General features: G+C 38.6%; 1 protein-coding gene across 24 annotated transcripts in view; it reads right to left on the bottom strand.

The window, feature by feature from the left end:
• LOC102940233 (ABI family member 3 binding protein) overlaps positions 1-21291 on the bottom strand; it is a 377733-nt gene that overhangs the window by 86447 nt on the left and 269995 nt on the right. For 11 of the 24 annotated variants that reach the window (XM_043538557.1, XM_027824070.3, XM_043538553.1 and 8 more), the window contains 11 exons: positions 18438-18533; positions 15387-15467; positions 13996-14070; positions 12737-12811; positions 11177-11224; positions 10582-10656; positions 8736-8783; positions 8187-8261; positions 7978-8052; positions 6774-6848; positions 2391-2465 (listed from right to left, as the gene is read on the bottom strand). In XM_043538557.1, the coding sequence (XP_043394492.1) occupies positions 2391-2465; positions 6774-6848; positions 7978-8052; positions 8187-8261; positions 8736-8783; positions 10582-10656; positions 11177-11224; positions 12737-12811; positions 13996-14070; positions 15387-15467; positions 18438-18533 (798 nt within the window). Of the gene's footprint in view, positions 1-2390; positions 2466-6773; positions 6849-7977; positions 8053-8186; positions 8262-8735; positions 8784-10581; positions 10657-11176; positions 11225-12736; positions 12812-13995; positions 14071-14397; positions 14473-15386; positions 15468-18437; positions 18534-21291 lie in introns of all 24 variants that reach the window. The other 13 variants (XM_043538550.1, XM_043538551.1, XM_043538552.1 and 10 more) reach the window with 4 other exon arrangements.

Genomic DNA, 21291 nt, shown 5'->3' with positions numbered 1-21291 from the left:
CTGTTCCTTGTTTATATGAAAATTCTCTGTAGTAGGCTCTCTTTACTTTATACACACACAGATGTATCTATAAAAATAGACAGGTATAGGTAGCAAAATTCAGATCGAGATCCAGATTTCCCTGAAGACTGAAAAGCAATTTGATCCAGTGTTTTGGTTCAGGGCTCTCTTAGTACAAAGTAATCATACTGTGCACAAAGATGAAATAGGAGAACTTTTAACACTGCCTGAACATGTGTATTAATTTTCCGATGGTATCATTAATAATATACTTAGCTTTGCAATGGTTGTTACAACAGTTTCTGACTAGGTATGGTTAAAACTAGAGGCGGACAAAATTTTTCACAAGGAAGGTTTTCCCACCAAAAATTATGGATTTTGTCAAAACTGAAATTTTTCACAGTAAAATGTCGATTCTGATTAAAAATTTTGGTTTTCTGCAGGGAATTTCCAAACAAAAAATTTTAATTTTGACTTAAAATGTTGTTTTGGTTTGGTTTTGTGGTTTAAAAAAACAAAACAAAATGGAACGTTTTAAGTCACTTTGTCAATTTGAAATGAAAAATTTCATTTATTTTAATTTGACATAATATTTTGTTTTTTATGTTTTTATACCAAAAAAAAAATTTGCCATTTTAAGTCAAACAAAACACATTTTTCTTTCTTTCTGAAATGTTCATTAAAAATTCATTTCAAATTGTTCAGACTTCTCATGGGAAAACTGAAATATTTCAATAGACAAATTTTGAAAAACAAAAAAGATTTTTCATTTGAAATTTGTCACAGGAAAAAATTTGCTTTTTCAATTAGCTCTGATTAAAACCCATGCGGACCATACAGAGAGGTCTAATGAGAGGTAAGGATCAATGATGATAGTGGAAAGTTTGTGTTATACGACAAAGGATCAGAGTAAGATATATGTGTCAGCACAGTTTTAGTGTTTCTCATATTGATTACATTTCTATACTCTGAGAAATTGGGCCAGCCTTAGAACCTTATCAATATGATTTCTCATGCTTTATCTATCTTAGACGTTTATAAAATACCTCCTATCTGTAGTACTTTTAATAAATCTTTTTTTCTTTTAAATTTTACTCTTCAGCCTTTTGTACATTGACTAGAATATTCTGGGTCTTACTGTAATATAAATAATAAATTAGATACACAAAACAATGTAAGGAGAATGTTATGTAAGTGGTAAAGTTACGAAATGCCAGATTCATGTGAACTTAATTGCTGCACGTTTGTTTGTCCTTCCTGTGCTCTAAATCAGGGCAGGGGTCATATGGAACAAATAGTGACGATATAATTAAAGAGAGTATCATAACAAATGCACATAAGGGGACTTTGCGAGTTAAATAACATTCTTTGAATGTATTTTTGTATGTAATTGCCTAGTTATTTTTTTCAAGAGGAAAAAGGTAAAAACAAATTCTATTATGTGCAACTGACAGCCTACCATCATGCCATCAGCAGCAGGATTTGCACCCTGAATCTTCAGCCCAGATTTCTATCATTTGAACTACAGCACTACTACATTATCTGGCATCCAGAGAAGGCTGTTATCCCAGAGAGGGTATATGCACTATATGCTGGTTCCAAGGTGGCTGAAGGGAGCCTGGCCTGGACCAGCTCTCCTTGTTTCCTGCCCTCCCCACCTCCTGTCCAGGAGTTGGAGCAGCTCTTGCCTTATGTGGTGCCCCAAGGTGGGGGGATATAAAGGACACTGAGTTCCTGTGTTGGGCCTAAGGTGTGTGGGGAGCCCGGCTCAGCTCTCTTTCTACACTGACACATATCCCGCTGCTACAGCTGTTCTGGCAGGCTCCAGATGTTCCCAAAGCAGTGTGCTCTGCTGCTGGTGCTTTGGGGGTGGTGTGAACCGGACACTTTGAATTGTTTGTCTGTTCAGTTATTGTTTCGGCATGCTGCCAGAATTTTCCTGAGGAATGCAACTGACCAGAGAGAAATGATGATTTTTAACCTCAGCTGAACCTGAAAGGACCTTGATGAGACAAGGGAACTACCACTTCCCGAGTCTGAGGCCTTTTTCTCTGCCAAATTCCCAAGGCATCCTGCAAACAATGGAAGTGTGAAAGTTTCTTAAATATAAATTACAAGCATCTTTTAAAATGGAAGGTGTTAGGCAACTTAAATAAAGCGGTTGCTACCAGCTCTCCCTGTAGGATATCAAGGCCCCTTTATTACACTGAAAACAACTGATTGTTTTCATCAGACTCACTACTCAACTGCAGTAAAATGGAGATTTCTTTAGCTATAATGATAAAACGTTAGTTGCATTTCTGCTGTTGCCATTTTTCCCCCCAACAGTCCATTGTAGAAGAGTTGCTAAAAATGTGAACTTAAGCACAATGAAATGCAAAATAATTTACCAGGTTTAATGTGAGGCACATCTGGACTGGGTGATGTTTTACGTTTGGAAGGAACCCGCTGAGTTTCTTTTGGAACTGAAAGAAAGAACCTCTTATAAATGTTTACGGTCTCCAGGAATAAAAGTGTAACCGCAGGTGTAAAGCCACAGACACTGCAAGCCTTCTGCCTGCAACAAGGAAACAAATTTTTTATGGGGACAGTGAAGAAGGCTGAAAGTCATATGTGCACAGGCCGTTAAAAGAGAAACGATGGCCTGGCATGTGAAAGCATTTGAAAAATGATCAAGCAAGCAAGGGACAGACGTCCTTGTCCTGTTTGGAGCCAAGCTGACAAGGATTAAGACAAGAATTTATTAACACAGACAGACATGGCTGCAGGATGACTGAGATTTTCCATTTGTGTTTCAGAGCAGATAGCTGCTGTACCCAGGCACTTCTCGTCATGATATGCATGCTTAACTCCTGTAGATATCAGTGAAATGAGAAAGTACAAGAGAATGGAAGTGAGATTTTCCTGTGAAGAAAACAGAGTGGATAGAAATCCCCAGTTCCAAACAACAGAGGTATCTAAGAACACAAAACAGAATAAAGTTTAATGAATCATTGAAGGATAGAATAATTCTCTTTAGACTGATCCATGCCTTTTCAATGTTAATACACAATAAGTTCTCTTTTAGTGATCAGTAGATATTTAATTAACACATCTTAACTGTAAAAAGTGGGCCAAATGATGGATTGAGCACAGGTAGGAGCTGCAGGGAGTCAATAGTTGATCAGTACCTCTCAGGACTGGGATAAATCTTTACAGTAGGCATTTTAAGAGTCAAATTCTGCCCTCAAATGCATGCTTGAACACAGGTCTGAGTCTTCCATATAGACATTCAGCATCAATGAGAGTTGTGCTCACATATGAAGGCATAAATTGCTCCTTAAAGCTTTTCCTATCTTTCCCTAGATAACTTTTGAGAGGCGTTAAAGAGAAAAAGTGACTCCAAATTTCCCTCAGGACACTCTTGTATAAAAAAAGCTTTTAGTATAAAATTAACACAGCTGATTTTTGTTCAGTAACAGTTGAAAAATATCAGTCAAATGTGAACAGTGAAACAAAAATAGCTGTGATGGAAAACATACACTGCAAATTTATTTAGGTCACTAAGTTAGTGTGAAGTGTTTTTATTTGGATTTTGCTTCTGGCAATGGCAGTGAGACTGGTAAATTTTCCACATAAAACTACCACCACCTAAAATACCAATCACATGGCAGAAGTACAGCCTTATGAAGGATTTGCAGTCGCTTGGGCTTTGAGCAGCAGTGCTAGGTAGCTTCTGTGAAATCTGCCAAAATAATTGGCTGAGAGTCAGCTGATGGCAGTATCTTGAATGCTGGCATTCTATAAGCTCTGAATCCAGTTATAGTAAGCATTAATTGTTAGCTGTGTGCTTGGTATTGTACTAGTTCTTGAAGGAGCCATAAAGGAAAATGCAAAGATAAACAATAATTCACAAAGAAGCCTTAAATCTGGTCCATCAGCCCTCTAGGCGTTCACCTTGTGTAAGGGGAATTTCTGGGTACCATTGAGATACCATAGCAGCTATATGTCACCCCTTCCTTGGGACCAGGAGCAGCTAGGCATAAGTAAGAGAAGCCTGAACACTGTGGCTACAGGCTAAAACCATCTTTGCCACTCCCTCACTCTCCACAAATCCTCAGCTGGAATACAGAATCTCTATTTCTGGAACAGCTGGAGTACTGCTTTTCATTTACCACTGCACTTATTTAGTTTTCTGCAATAGCTTGGATAAGTACTTTTATGAATAATATTGCTTTTAAAAAGTGCATTGATTTAACGTGAGACTTTCTAAAACTCTAAGTTATCTAATTATACAAAATAATGGAATTATTCACCAAGAAAAAATATGAGTTAGACAAGGTGAGTGAGGTCTTATCTTTTATTGGACCAACATCTACTGGTGAGAGATAGAAGCTTTCGAGCTTATGCAAAGCTCGTCTTCAGGTCTGGCAAAGGTATTCAGAGTGTCACAGCTAAATACAAGGTGGACCAGAGAGTGTAGCATACGTAGTTACATATTCTAAGCGACTGTTCAAGGTGAAATGGCCTGTTACCACCTCTCCAGTCATAGGACAAAAAAGGGGGTTAGTGTGTTACAGATTGTTGTAGTGTCTTTATTTAGAATATGATTTTTAGTGTCTATCCAATTATGAATTTAAGCTCCAAAGCTCATCTTTTGAAGCTGTTGTGCAAGTTTCTTTTGAAAATGAGGTCTAATAGGCCAAATGAGTGATTGTTTTGTGAAAAGTTTTTGTGCATGAGCATAATGGTGTTTTTGTCTTTCATCATTTTTCTGTGAAAGTTCATTCGAGAGCAGTGTGATTGTCTGGTTTCACCCACATAGTTGTTACTGTGGCGTTTAGTGCACTGGACGAGGTACACCAAATGCTGTGATAGGCATGTGTAGGACCCATGGATCTTGAAGTACTGTTGTTGGAAGCACAGATCAGCATAGCAGCAGAGACATGTCTGCAGGTTTTGTATCTGTTGTTATGGCAGGGTCTAGACTTTCTCCTTGGAGCATATTCTGTGGTATCTTTGCTCCCCAATATGTCAAACTCTTCATAGGCCACATCGAGGAAGAATTTCTGGACAAATACACCACAAAAACAATGATATACCTGAGATACATCGATAATATTTTCATCCTGTGGACAGACGACCTAAACTCCCTCATGGATTTCCATCACAACTTCAACAACCACCAGCCATCCATCAAATTCTCTCTCAAACACTCCTGCATCAGCATCATATTCCTGGACACCATGATCAGTTTCAACAATGGAATGCTACAGTCAGCTATATGCAAAAAAACCATGGATCACCACTCCTACCTTCACACATCCAGATACACCAAGAAATCTTATTATCTAGAGCCAGGTACTCACCTATCACAGAATATGATCCAAGGAGAAAGTCCAGGATACACACCTAAACACACTTAAAACCACCTTTGCCAAACAAGAGCACTCCACCAGAGACGTAGATTGCATAATAGAACAGGCCACCCAAATACCTGGAGAAAACCTGCTTCAATATGCCCCCTCACACCCCCTGACTGCAAACTCCTGGCTGTCACCTGTCACCCTACACTGGAACCCATACAGGGTATCATTAAACAATTACAATCCATACTCGACAGGGACCACATCCTGAAAGAAATCTTTCCTGAACCCCCTCTTCTGGTGCTCAAACGACTCCCAACCTCTCCAGGCTTAACATCAGAAGCAAGCTCCCCACGGGCTAGGATACACCAATTAAAAGCATCATAAGACCTTGCCATAAAAGCAGATGCAAAACCTGCAGACATATCTCTACTGCTACGATGATCAGTACTTTCCACAGCACACCTTTCAAGATCCAGAGGTCCTACACATGCCTATCACAACATGTGGTGTACCCCATCCAGTGCACTAAATGCCCCAATAACAACTATGTGTATGAAACCAGAAAATCACTCCACTCTCAAATGAACTCTCACAGAAAAATGATAAAAGACAAAAACATCATATCACCCATGGCTGAACACTTTTCATAAAGCAATCACTGTATATCTGACCTCTCAGTGAAGTGGTGTTAAGGGGCCACTTCCCTTTGAATGGTCCCTTGGAATATGTGTTAACTTTTTATGCTAAACATTTCCATCTTGTATTTAACTGTGACGCTCTGAGTACACTTCTCAGACCTGAAGAAGAGCTCTGGTGTGAGCGCCAAAGCTTGTCTCTTTCACCAACAGAAGTTGGTCCAATAAAAGTTGGTCTCACCCACCTTGTCTCTCTAATATCCTGGGACCAACAAGGCTACACCACCACTGAGGGAAAAAAAAAATCTCATTTTCCTCTGAGTTCAGTTCTGTTTCAAGAAGTTTGTCAGTTTTATTCACGTCTGAAGTGAATCAGTGGAAGTCTAACTTTAGGAGTGACCATCTGCGCTCCAACTTTCCAGGTAGGAAATGTAACTTTTATTTTGATTTCCATGAATAGGTAGTTACTCAAAAAAGTGGAGTTTCTTACCTCTTTGAAAAGATAAGTCTCATAATTTAATTGATAGGTTCCCTAAAGTACATTAACAAGTGTATGTAAACATTTTCATAACATTACTGATAAAAATGAAAATGGTCATTAAATCTCTGTAGTTTTCATCTGTAGGTGTAAAATGTGAGATCGCAGATGCTCACAAGCTGATGGCTGAGAAGTAGAGACTTGATATGCTACGATGCTAACATGTTAGTTTAAAAAAATTCAGTCCCTTGAAGTACAATTGCGAAAAATAAAACCTTGACATTTAAGAATACAAAACAATGATATAATTACCAGATTTTGTTTGTGGTATATCTGGGCTGGGTGATGTTTTTGGTTTAGATGGGACACGTCGATTCTCTTTCGCGGCTGAAAGGATTCACAAAGTTATACATTAAAACAGGTGTGCTGCCAGGGAGCCTTAATTTAGATTTTTCGATGGAAAATTAAATTTCTTCCAGAAAATAATTCCACCAGAAAATTCCTGAGCAGTGCTAATAATGGCCGATAGCCTGTCATTACAACACAGCATAGATTAGAGAAGAGGTCAGAGGTTGAAGTGACCCCTGCCTGCTCTGCAGATTGTGGCAGTGGAAGAATGGGTTACACCTTTGTTCCTCCCACTCTTAGTTGTGCCAACAGAACTCTTGTGTAGCTGAAGATTCAGAGTTTGTCTAGCTGGGATAATGCACGCTACAGAAGGGAGGGGATTTCTAAAGCACTCTAAAGCGTTATGCATTAAGTGGTCTATGTAGACCCTGCTGGTATCACTCAAGGTTCCCTAGTGTGCTTTAATATATATTAAAGCATAACACCTATTGATGTGCACCAGCAGGGTCTACATGGACCAGTTAATGTGCAACACATTAGTGTGCTTTAGAAATCACACCACCCGTGGTGCGTGCGCATTGCCATACCCTGTACACAAGATCTCAGTCTCTACCTTTTCCTGTTGGTGCTGCCCTCGTATGTTGTATTTTCTGAGAATCTTGCCCTCTTCACCCAGCGTTGCATAAAAATATCGCCAGACAAGCAACAGAAACAGCAAAGATGGGGATCGTCACCATTCACCTTCAGATGGAAGGTGATGTACAAGAGCAAAGTGGAGGGTTTTTTTGGTACCTTTGTCTTTTGACACTAGATAAACAAATCCCTTGAAACGATAGATGCCAGACAGTAGATAAACAATCTCTCTCCCAACCTATGGAAATTAAGACTAAAGTCTTCTGTTGCATAAGGGCACAAACCCCCTCCCCCCACACTGAGTAAAATACTGTAAAACAATGACTGTATATTTCATTAACATGTGTACATATTAGGTAGGGTATGACAGCTGTGGAGCAGAGCACTGTTATAGTAATAGACTTCTGCCATTGCCACAAATGTGTGTGTGTGTGTGTATGCACGCGCGTGAATGCACGCACCAACAATTCTTGGTAGAAAAGTTGCAAAATCATAAGTGTCACTGCACTGAAATATAGAATTAAGATGCACTTACCAGCTTTAGTTGGTGGCACATCTGGGATGGGTGATGTTTTAGGTTTGGAAGGCAGACGCCGCGTCTCTTTTGGAGCTGAAAGAAAACAACTCATTTATATATTGTTAAAGCTTTCCCAAGTACCACAGTCTGACACCAGCCACAACACAAGACTGTATACATAGTCCTGGAGTACCTCAGTATGAGATACAAAACACTGATATATTTACCAGGTTTGGTTTGTGGCACATCTGGGCTTGGTGATGTTTTAGGTTTGGAAGGAACATGCCGTGCCTCTTTTGGAGCTGAAATAAAGAACTCGAGCATTAAAATAATTATCCAGGAATCTGAGCCTGACACCACGTACACCTGAACATGAATGAAAGCCAGGTGTGCAAAGGAATTTCAAAGAAAACATTGTGTTGTTGGACAGTATCTGTATCGAGATCAACTAAGCATGGGGTAGGATTACTCGCTGAGTTTGAGCCCAGGAAAAAAACAAGGGACATTAGAGAAATTGCAAACACAAACAAACACGGCTTCAGAAAGATGGAGTATTTCTGGATGCTCTAGAGAGCAAACAACTTAAATGAAACTACATTCCTGTAAAGGAAAATATGCAAAGGTGGATATGAAAATGAAAAAGGTACCTAGAAAAAAAGACTGTTTAATCATGAAAAGTGATGACAGATGACCCCATTGAGTAAGAACCTACCATGCCTACATCTCTAATGAGAAGGAAAAAGAAATATGACCATCCCCATAGTTACCATGATTACCTAATGGTGTCTTCGGTTGTTCAGTTCTAAATGTAGCTGCTTCAGGGGCTGTATCAAAAACAAATAAAACATAAAAATAACAATGAAAATCAAAATAGAAGAGAATAATTCTATTTAAAGTCAACTTTATTTATGTCTAAATAACAACTATGCTTTCATCTGTCTGCCAGTAATTAGTCAATATTCAAGAACCATTATGCTGTAACAAATCTAAACAGCTGAGGAGAGAACCTACACCTTAAATATGGGCTAATGTTTCCATCTTTTTTTATGGTCTTTAAAAAGAAAGATGACTGAAATTTATCTCAGTCATATACCCAGAAATTGGAGCCTGTGGTACGAAGCTCTTCCCTGACAAGTGCCTTTCATACGGAACTTGTATATAAAATTGGTGTTGGAGAGCCTCTTGCTTGTGGGTACCATCTTATTAAAAGATGTGATTATTTGTGCATGGTGCAATACAAATATCAAAGGCCACTCTTAAGTTATACACTGTTCCATTATTATTTAAATGTAAAACAGATTTTTTACTGTTTTACGGCACAGACATGCAAACAATAGTATTCCACTCCACAGCCATGCAACGGCATAAAAAAAATGGCTTCCCCTCCTCACCATAACCGCTCGGGTATGCATGGTATTCAAAAAGGTTAAATATGAAACATTTTCTTGAGATCTTTGCACACAAACCCAAGAAAATCATGACACAATGCTGAAACTGACGGAGGTCAGTTAAGAAATAAACTTTCAGTATATTATTGATATTTGTAGAAATTATGATAAATTAATAACTGAAAATGCATACACAGGATAATACAGACATCTCAGTTTTGTGATGGTAGTTAGTACACCATTTTGCAGTATCAGACGGACATAAGAATAATGGAAAAATGACCACAAGGGGAAAATATACAATTAAAACTTATGTATCTAATTTATCAGGAGTTTTGTTTTAACTTGGAGATAGCAGCCAGCCTTTTGCAAACAGCTGCAATGATTTTAAAAATCACTTAGTAGCAAGAGTTAGATTTTTCATACCAGGAGACCATATCTACTTGGTGACTATTGTTTTTGAGAGTGGTAACGTAGCACAAAGAATCCATCCAAACATTTAGGTGGGCACTTTGATTAAAGTGATCATCAGTAAGTCATCCACGTTTACCAACAGTTAGCACAGAATGGCGTCAACAGAAAATTACTAGTGTAACAAAACAGAGTGGTATTTCGGATACCACAGTATAGTAATTACTGACTTTTTTTTTTTTTACACTATCCCCATTGAAATCAAGTTAATTGATTGTCTGTATAAATCCTGAATACAGTGTCTTGGAATACTGAAAGATAACGTATTGATATGGTGAATCCAGTTAAACAAATATTAGTTATATGTTTGGTAATTTACTAATTCTTAAAGAAAAGAGTAATAAGAAGACATACAATAATGGTAAATATAAGAAAAGCTGTGCAGCATCTTTTCTGAAAGTGCAAAGCAAAGTTTGAAGAAATATACAAATACAGTATATCTCTCATAGAACACTAAAGCATTTTTAATATTTGATTTTATTTAATACTGAGTCAAATTTTCCTCTTAATTACACTACTATAAATCAGGAATAACACTAATTCTCATCCATGTGTCTAAACATGAGGTATTATTATGCTACTGCATGATGATAAAAAGCTAGTCAATTTCTGCTATTGCCCTAAATGGCTAACAAACAAAACACCCAGCACATTGCAGCAGAGTTGTACCTTGTCACTATGATGCTGAGTGTATTTCAAATTACTTAGATAATTAAACAGCTGCTTAGTGATAAACTTCAATAGGACACAGAAAATCATTTACCAGGTTTTGTCTGTGGCACATGAGGTTTGGGCAATGTTTTAGGCTTCAAAGGAACACGTCGTGTCTCTTTTGGTGCTGAAAGAGAGAACCTGGGTTATAGATTATTAAATTTTCCAGGAATCAGAGTCTAATGCCAGGTGTAACACACAGACATGGCACGTTTCAAGCCTGCAATGGAGAAACAAAATCCTTTTACGGGTAACAGAGAAGACAAAGTCAGGTGTACAAAGGAGTTTAAAGAAAAATACGGCATTATGAGTGTATCTAGATTTGTTTAAGCAGGGAAATGGAATTCCTGATCATTTTGAAGCCCAGCTTAAAAAAAAGTTGGAAAATAAGTTGCAAGCACAGACAGTCATGACTATGATAAAGATGTTTCAGAACTGACAGCCTAATTTGCCTTAAAAAGGAGATAATACACCTGTGTAGTAAACAAAATTCCTAAAAAGCCTTTTGTGCCAAATGACAGACGTATCTAGGAAAAAAAGAGGAATTTTAAGGAAAGAAACTGGTGACATGAGATGACAACTACAATGTGGTTTTCTGTGAAGACAAGAAAAACAAACATGACTGGTCACTAAACAAATTTCTTTACCTATTGTTGACCTTGGTGGTTCAATTCTAAGTGTAATATGTTCCAGGACTGCATCAGAAACAAAACAGAAAAAGCATGAGAATCTAAACATGGAACACCCTTTCAAATGATCAAAGCTATTTCCTAGGTAAGCAATAAGTAAAAGATTATGCTAATCTGATCTGTGCTAATTCCGTGGATTATCAATTTACCCTTGGATATCTTATTCTGACTTTTAGAAATTGTGGTCAATTACTTTGAAGACACCATTACCATAAATAAATTGCATGAACTGGATGAAACAAACTCTCAGTTTTGAGATAGTAAAAATCAAAGAACCATAGAAGTTAGAGATAGAAGAGATCTAAGAGGTCATCCATTGTAGTTAACACAATACTCTATAGTGCATTATCCAGTCTAATTTTAAAAGTCCCAAGCAATTGTGCTTCCACCACTTTCCTTAGTAGACTATTCTACTATTTAATACATCTCATTCTCAGCAAGCTTTTCTGATATTTACGCTAAATTCCCCCCCCCCTTTTTTTTTAATCTGCAGCTGGAAGAATACAGCAATAAGATAAAATAAAATAAAAAACTTTAGCAATGCTTATACCTCTTTTGTATTTGCTTTCTGCAAACATTCAAGCTATTGTATCTCACTGCATGGAATTTCACACAAACAAGTGTTCAGTTTGCAAATTCAGGGGAAGTGGTATAATCCAGGATGGGGTAGTACACTGTGTCACTCAACAAGATGACACGGTTCCCATGCCCCTACACCTCCAAAGTTTAGAGTAGAAGCAATTAAACAATCAAATCAGACTCAAAAGGAAATTATTTGCAACTACCAAACATCCATGTATGTATACACAAATATATTACGTGACTGAAATGAGATAAAATTAGATTTAAACTCTCCACATAACTAATGTGCCTTACACTAGACTAATTTTATTTTATTTATTTATTTGGGAATGAAGTCTTTGGCAAAGTTGTGTGATTCAGAAAGGCAAAGATTGTAAAATTTCCTAATTCTGCTAATCTACTACCTCTATCCCCAAGAGATTCAATATTCCACCAGTGGCTAGTCATGTGCTTGAAGTTAAGCATGTATTTATAAAGCTTTACTGAATCGGGGACTACAAGAATTACAGTCATCCAATCAGAAACACCAGGAGATTTGTGACCAATCACCATTAATCAAACCATCTCAAATTCCAAACACTGAGTATCAAGTATTCCTAGCAAACTGATCATAATCAATCCACAGAATAAAAAAAAATACTGCAAAAAGGGAACTAATTTTGAACAAATAAATTAAAAAACAAACAAACAATTTACTATAGAACATTTGCTATGAATTATTCAGTTGACTCTAGTTATATCCTATTAATCCTACTTATATCACAGGAGCAATAAATAATTCCTCTCAACCTTTAGCAAATTTTACCAACCTTCAAATATTTACAACCTTCAAGTATCAGATGACAGAGTCTATAACAAACTCCTGACAGCAAAGTAAAGGAAGCACATTAAATCAATGGGGTTTTGTTAGAACCAGTTGCATGAACAGGTAATTACCAGGTTTAGAATGTGGTAGTTCTGGCTCTGGGGACGCGTTAGGTTTGGAAGGAATGAACTGTGTTTCAGTTGGAGCTGAAAAAAACAAAGAAAAAAACCCTACATTTCTAAACGTCTTAAGGAGTCACAGCCTGACTCTGGCACTATGTTTAAGCCATAAGAAGTGATACCTGCAATGTTGTCAACAACAAAAATTCAATTAAGTTGGTTTTTATTGTATTCAGCAATGACTGTGACTCTGAAAGGGGTAAGAAATACTCTTGTGTAGTAGTGCAATTTGAGGGCTTCTGACAATGGGGAAAACCCCTGCAAACACTTAATTATAGGAGTTGACTTGAATGGCTATATTTGTGAGCCTAAGGACTACTCCCATAAGTGCGAGTGTGTTGAATCGAGCCACGAGGTGACAGGAACAGTAAGTTAGCAGCTAAATTCTGCCCTCAGATAAGCTTGTGGTCTTCCCAGTGACTGCAATAAGAGATGGACGCATGTTTTGAAGGCAGAATTTGGCTCTTAATCTTAAAAGAAAGTTGTACCAATTTTCCTCACATGGTCTTCTAAAAGTTCATGTAGTGAAAAGAATTCCTTGTCATAGATATAACCATAATCTATATTTGAAATGCTTTTGATTAAAAAAATTGGCATTTCTGAGTCTTCTGTTGGTGGTGGTAATCTTGCTGAGAACAAAACAACAACACTATCGGAACTAAAACCTTAGAGATCGTTATTTTTTCGTATCAACAAATGGCCAGACACTAAATCCAACAGTTATTCACCATTCTTTCCAATTTGCTTGCTATATACTCTAGGCTGTGGTGACTTCGCTGTTCAAACTCCCCAGAAGCTTAAAGGTTAACTGAAAAATGGACCTGCACAAATACAGGGACATTTTGGTTTGGAGATCACCTCTGAAGGAGTAATTTTTTTTTAACTAAGAAAATATGAACATATAAAATTCAAGTGTGTTTGAAAAGTCTAACATGAGAATAAAATTAATTAATCCCTATTCTTGGTGCAAAATATTTCCAAGATGGATCTAAGTTTCTTTCTCCTCTCTCAGAACAAGATTGACATAAAAATGTAGTCCTTCTGACACAGATCCTATACAGTAAAACTGGCATCTTTATCTACAATTTCTGTACAAGGTGCATGGTAAGAAGAAAAGTACAGTCTCCTGAGCCGCTACAGCTGATATTTTGCCTTTAACTAGGGTAATAGTGAGCCTCAATGTACCAAATTGAAAAAATAAAGGTATTTACCAGGTTTAGATTGAGGCATTTTAGGTTCAGTAGATGATTTGGGCTTCAAAGGTCTGAAATGTATTTCACTGGATTCTGAAACAAAAATTTGGTTTATAACTATCAGCATTTAAACATAAGGATGTAAAAGTGTGTGTATCCCGAAAACACCATATGCCTGCAGTGAAGAAACAGCACTACAATGCAGAACTGGAAAAGTGACTATAATTAATATCAATGACCCACTAAGTAGAAAATTGCGACTGCAGTTTAACAACAGAAAAGAAGTAGCAGATAAGCTCTTTGCTCACAGAAACTATCGAAGAGTTGGGATAAAATGATCTTCTGGAGCAAAATTATAGTTTCTAAATTGGAAGGCAAAAGCAAGGTAGCTATCATAAAACGTAAAGAAAAAACTGTTACCCAATGTTGCCTTGGGCCACTCAAGGTCATTAGAAGAAATTTTACATTTAGCTTCTGGAGTAGCTGGACTTTTTGCTGTTAGAATAAAAATGAATTTAAGTGAAGACTATTAGACCCTGAGTCAGCAAAGCACTTAAGCAGGTATGTAAGTGCTTTGTTGAATAATGCTGGACTTAAATTCGTGCCTAAGTGCTTTGCTGAGAGTGGTTTAGAGAGTAGAGGTTTCTCTTAAAAATAGATCACTGTGCTTCCTTGAACATAATCTGCACAGTTAAAGACAGGCAATGTTTTAAAAGAAGAATACTTCCAATGAGATTTGACATTGCAAAGATGTAGTACAACAGATACCACTCTCTTAGCCTGGGTGTGAGAATTTGTGTTTATTTTAAAGACACACACACACACAAATTCATACTAAGAATTCCATTAAGTGCATATTCCCCGGTGCTATACATTTAATAAAATCTCAGTTACATCTCCGGCTAATTACATTCAAGCTTTCCACATCACTAGAATCATTATTTGGTTTTTTTAAACAGAAGCTTAGTTTCTGTAGCAAATTTTGCAACATCCAGAAAACTAGTTGGAACCCTAAATTTAAAAATGGAGTAATGCTCTGTATATGGAGTGTAGAATTCTCATTACAGAAATTGTGTTTCAATGCTTGCTGTCTTTTAAATATGATTTTAAATGTGTATATTCTTAATAAAAGTAGGCTTTCTGAAATCTTTATAAGAGCAATTATTTCTTGTTCAAAATAATCTGGTTTTTAACATAACATATATGTTATAAAATATATATATAATAATATATAATATAAGTTTTAAAGATAGGCAACCACTAAATGACTCAAAACAAACTCATTTATATAGTTTGCATTTCACTTGTGCCCTAAAACCAGGTTAACTTCTTTGCAGCAATGCCACTGAGTTTGGCTAAAATGATACTCCAAGTTCAAGTAGTGAATTACAGAAGAATAGTTACTGTACCAGGTTTACTATGTGGCATTTCTGGCATGGCACTGGCAGATGCTTTAGGTTTGGAAGAAATGTGTTGTGGGTCATATGAAACTGAAAGAAAAAAAAGCCCAGTTCATAATTGAATTACTGCATCCATCATTATTCAGACCACAGAAAGCATAGACTTGAAGCCTACCCTGGAGCAAAAATAACTTAAAAGACTCGAAAAATCAGGCTGTAGTTAACATGCATGTTTAAAAAAAAATAAATAAGGTGCGAGGAAAGTATTGCAGTTAAATGTTTAGAGTAGCTAGACAAAAAGAGCAGGAATGCCTAGCCCTCTGCCAAAACAAGGAGTTCTCTACTATAAACTTATCTTGCCACCAACCAGTCAGCACTCTCTTCATCAAAGTCCTGTACTCTTGTGGCAAGCTGGACCTAAATTTTGTGGCAAAGTTCCCGGATTCTGCGGCACTCTGGTGTTGCAGACAGGAAATTTTTGCAGGAACTTCTTTTAAATTACAGGATTGAGGGGTTTAATGATTCAATATGAAAAAGACTAATACAGTCAGTACAGAAGTTGCCGAGTTATTTATTTTGAGATTAAATTCAAATTTTAGGCAGTCCACACTTTTTCAGTTTTGATACACCAAAGACATTGCTACTGACAATGCCAGGTAAGAACCTGGAAATTTTGGCAACTGGGTAGGTGGCAATTAGGGCTTCTGGCAGCAGTGGAGGCATGGGAGGCAGTTTGTGATTGTGGGATGAGCACATTAGTCAGATGTATTTACTAAATGAACATCAGTGAAAGAGTTACAGTAGCCATTTAAGTTATCATATTCAAGTTCCAGTCATTGCCTAGCGTGGCAAACTGGATAACCTGCACCTCTCAGAGTTGTTGTTTTAAGGTGTCTGCAGACTCAGTACCTGTCTATATGGGGAATATCTGCATCAGTACAAATACCCTGAAGTAACCATGCTGTGTCAATGTAAAATGCACCTTGCACCGGTGTAAAACTTCTACACTGGCAGTTTGCACCATTGTAGCTACCAGTTTGCACCATTGCAGCTACACCTTAAATATTTCCAATATAAGCAGGGCCTCAGGAAGACAACACAGCATTGGTTTTATGTTCTCATAATTTTTCCAAGATTTTCTTCAAAACCATAAAGGCTAGAAACAAATTTCATGAATGTAATGAAAGGTTAGTTTCTACAGCATCTACTGCCTGGAGTAGATTCTGCAGCTAACACCATGGCTGAGAAACCACAAGATACACAGGGAACACATCTTAGTTAATGTTTGTTAAATGCCTTAAAAATGTAAAGCACTACGTATTATCTATCCCAAAACTAACTAGTCACTGTTACATTGCTGCAATTGTTGTCACAAGTGGCACTTGGGACATTTTAATGTGTAGAGACTTGAAATGATGGCAGCATTATTACTTGGGAAATAAAACCCCAATATCACCTCTGTTTAATTCCTGCAAGATGTTTAATTTGTTAAACTGAAATTAAAATAGAATAGAATAGAATAGAAATAGGCCTGAACTGAAATTCTGAATCCAAATCCAGATCCCAAGCCAAATATCATAGCTGAACTCTCTCTCTATAAAGATCTGAATGTCCCCAGAGTCTTGGGAGGTTTTGAATCCAAACCCAGAATTGGATTGGAATTTCACAACTAGACCTCAAGAGAACAATTTAAAATACAAGCCCGGACAACCTGCAAACTTTCTGGTCTTTGAAATCTGGATCTGAATTGGTTCAGATACATTTGTATCTTGTTGTAAGTTTTATTTCAGACCTGCACACAAATGAAACAAATGATCTATAATGCACTAGGACTGGGGTCTCAAACATGCGGCCCGCAGAGCTATTTGCTGCGGCCCGCCAAGCTCCCCGCATCCCCCCGAGTTATTTCCTGCGGCCGCCAAGCTCCCCTCCCCTGCCGCCGCCTCCCCTGCCCCCCCAGCACGCCACGTCCCTGCTCCTCTGCCTACCTCCAGGTGCTTCCCGCCGCCAAACAGCTGTTTGGCAGCACTTAGCGCTTTCCAGGAGGGAGGGGGGAGGAGCAGGGAGCCACGTGCTCAGGGGAGGAGGCGGGGCAGGGATTTGGGGAAGGTGTTGGAATAGGGGCAGGGAGGGGGTGGGGACTTTGGGGAAGGGGTTGGAATAGGGGCTGGGAAGGGGTGGGAAGAGGCAGGGCATCATGGAAGGGGTGGAGTGGGGGCAGTAGCAGCGGAGGAGGGGGGTGGTGTCAGTGATGTGGCCCTTGGGCCAATGTACTAGTCCTCGTGTGGCCTTTGTGGTAATTTGAGTTTGAGATCCCTGCACTAGGATATGACTGTGCTTCCACTCGGAAAATACACTCCTGTCCAGAGGGCCTGCACCAAGTCTATATATAATTCAAGTAGCACTTAAACTCTAGTACAAGGATTTTAATGGAACCTGAGAGGTATGTAAGGCCTTGTGTGGGTCTTTTGCACATCAGTGAATTTCATCTTTAATGCTTAACTGTCATGAATGGAGGTCTCCAGCCAACTAAAGGAAAATCGACTCCCTCTTGGGTAAAAGTATCAGAATTGCTCAGCTTGGTTTCATGACTCTTGCACTTAATTTGCTCATTACTCATGATGAGATGTCACTGTTGCCTGATCTGAGGTATTGAGGACTATTTTTATTAATCATTTAAGACTCAATATTACTGCCAGTGTAGTCAATGGGATTTCTGCCACTGATTTCGATGGGAATAAGATTTCACCCTTAACAAGTACAAGAAAAAGCTCTTGGACCCATCCTGGGCAGAACACAGGATGGGATTTCCTCATGATCATTTCCCAAGTCACAGCTTAAGTACAAATTCCTACAAAGAAAAGCAAAAGGAAAGATGAACAGCAGAAAAGGAGACGGCAGCACCAAACCAACTCACATCTAAAAGCAGAGTGAAATTCAGTGATTAGTTATGAATAAGGAAGCATGAAATGCCCCTTTAGAAGATGAAAAATTCCTCCTTGATGAAAAGGAAAAGCGAAGAGCTGACAATTCACTAAGGAAGAATATTATCATCATTACCCGTAGTAGATTTCGGACGTTCAAGAGTCTTAGTAGTAGCAGTAATAGAAGAAATCTTAATAGTGACTGGCACTGGAACAGGTTCCCTGGTTGCTGCTGGAGTAAAGGACATTATCTTGAGAGAGACGAAGGCAGATCTACACCTTTTAAACTGCTGCCCGGTGTCTGGTATGGGTACTTGGACACCAAGATTTTGGGACGGATACTCTACAGGATGACTCAAACCCTATCTTAACAGTGATGCTTTTGGGGAGATTTTTGTCCACTGCTGATTCCCACGTATTGTTCAAATGTGAGTGACCCCCTCTCTCCCCCAGCCCAATGTTTCTTGTGCCTCAGTAGATTTGCAGTCTGGAATGCTCAAGGGCATTGTGGACTAAAACACAGCTGATCTCTTTACAATAGGCCAAAATATTTGGGAACCAATGCTTTAATGTAACAGGGTTCTATCATTCTTCAAATGGAGCAGGATGGCAAGCTCTGCAGGACACTGATGGGGCAAGCAAAACCAAACTTTTCTTTTTCAGGCCCTTTTTAGTACATATTTTACAACTAACACATTTGTTTTGCTTCCCTTCAATTAGTTTAGTTCTGAATATTTGAAGCTAGCCAAAAGGAATATGTCTGTGGCAAACTAAATTAAAACACTGTAGGATGAAATCCTCCTTCCACCTCACCAAGTCTGAATAGCCAGACTTGACATGAGGACCTGGGTGGAGAGTAATCCTTCAGCTGAGGAGTCTGAGCCTAAGTTACATCATTCTGCATCAGTCACCCTTCCTTTATGTACACCGGCTGTGGCAGAGCTCCTTCTCCACCTTGGAGGGTTCTGAGCTTCCCCTTAGCAGCGGGCTGGGCGATTCCTCTCTCCCTGGGAATTTTCCCCACCTTGTTTGAACAGGGGAGCCTCTTAGTCTCCGGAAGCTCCTCTGGACATAGTGGTGGCAGGCCAGATACCCAGTTCAATCACTCCACTCTGGCGGGGTCTCTTCCCCCCCAAACCTCTGGGGGCCCAAAAGGGCTGTATGCCCTGTTGGACAGGGTTTCCCCTGTTCTTCACCTCTGTACCTGTGAGGTCTCCCTCCTGGCATTTGCCAGTGTCTGCATCGTCCGGCCCTCCAGTAGCATACCTGCTCCCCATAGCTCCTATTGCGCTTGCCTATCTGACTGGAGGGGAGGCTTTCAACAGGTTCTGGCAGGCCCTTGATTGGCTCCAGGTGACCTAATTAACCTGGAGTAACCCCTGTTCAATTACTAGGGGAAAAGGGACCTGCTTATCCTGGGGCTAATATACCTGCCTTCTACCACTCTCCTATACCTGTCTGGCCTGAGCCTCACACTGCACAGTTCAGGAGTCACTGGCCCAATCCCCGCTTCTCATCCATCTTACCACTGTTCCACCCCAGACACTCACTAGCATGGGGATACACAGTAAGCCAATGTGGAGCCTGGCTCTGCAACGTGGAGAGAGCTCCCCAAATCCTGGCCCACTTGCCCACAGCACGTGATCACATTTAACATCTATTTAAGGGGAATGTGTCTTGTTACTTTTTGTGAGTCTTTCTCAGACCATCTTCTCAGTCTTACTGAAACTTTAAACCCTGTCCCATTCTTGAAAAAACTAATTACTTAGGGAATTTAAATATGAAAGTGACAAGTTATACTGTAGCAGACACAAAATGCAAAATTTGGATCCAAACCTTGTGATTCATTTCTATAAGAGAAAGGAGAATTTTCTACCAAAATAATAATGATGTCAAGATAAAGCTAACTCATGTAAACACCTCAAAATAGAAAGTATTACTTAATATATTGCAAAACAATAATCAGGTTAAACCTAGTAAACGAGAAAAATGGCATACTGATCCTGAGCCCACTGAAGGCAATGGCAGGGCTCCTGTTGCCTTCAGTAGTTCAGGATCATGTCCACAGTGAACGAACTGTCAAGATGAAATCCTGGTACCACTGACTTTAATGGGGCCTGGGTTTTACCCTCACTGTAGATTTAATCAGTCTCAGTAACTGGGTATGGTTTCCACTTCCCACTTTGCTGTTAGAGTAGATTATCATTTACCCTCATTAGTTACAAATCCAAGACTAAACTGATTGAAACTGTTAGCTAGGAAAAATAATTGGAATAAATCTAAGTCAGTTTCAGGCCACCTGAAGACGTCTCATTTCAGATCTTGCATTAGTCGTTATCATCCCAGTTAAACAGTTTGCGTGTGTGCACATGCTTCAGTTTTATCACAGCTAGAATTTGTCCAATTCTTGCCAATGCCAAATTTGCCATGAATCTTTACATACAATTTCAGACACATCATAGTTTAATAATGTTCAGTTATAAATCAAGGGGCTTGTTACTATGCATCTTGCTCAAGTACTGCTTCATACATATGTTTTTTCCCCCCTTATGATTGATCCACTTTTCTGAGATGAAATTGAGAGCTCTTTGGGACATGGGCTGAAAAGTACCCAGCCATCTATGATGCTAGAAAACAAATAAATGGATAAATAAAAAATGATCATTTTCTTCTTAAATAGGTGAAAGGAAAGGAATGAAAACTACAGAGTAGACCTATCTATTGATCTGTGTGTTATACTTTTAAGACACGTCACTCGTCCAAACACCCTACAACAGTCAAGAACCACTGAGCATGCCTACCCAAGGGACAGTTTCAAAACTGTTGAAAAAGGAAGGGACTTAAAGATAGAGTTGGAGGATTTATTTATGAATAATGCTCTTTAAAAATGTAGACCCTCTTTTGATTCACAAGTTGTTCTTTAACCCATCTTCATTTTCTTCAAATGTATTCACTATTTCTAAGTATTCATTGAATACTTTTATTTATCC

The sequence above is a fragment of the Chelonia mydas genome, chromosome 1 (genome assembly GCF_015237465.2).
Source record: "Chelonia mydas isolate rCheMyd1 chromosome 1, rCheMyd1.pri.v2, whole genome shotgun sequence".
NCBI lineage: Eukaryota > Metazoa > Chordata > Testudines > Cheloniidae > Chelonia > Chelonia mydas.
This window is presented reverse-complemented; position numbering and strand designations above follow the sequence as displayed.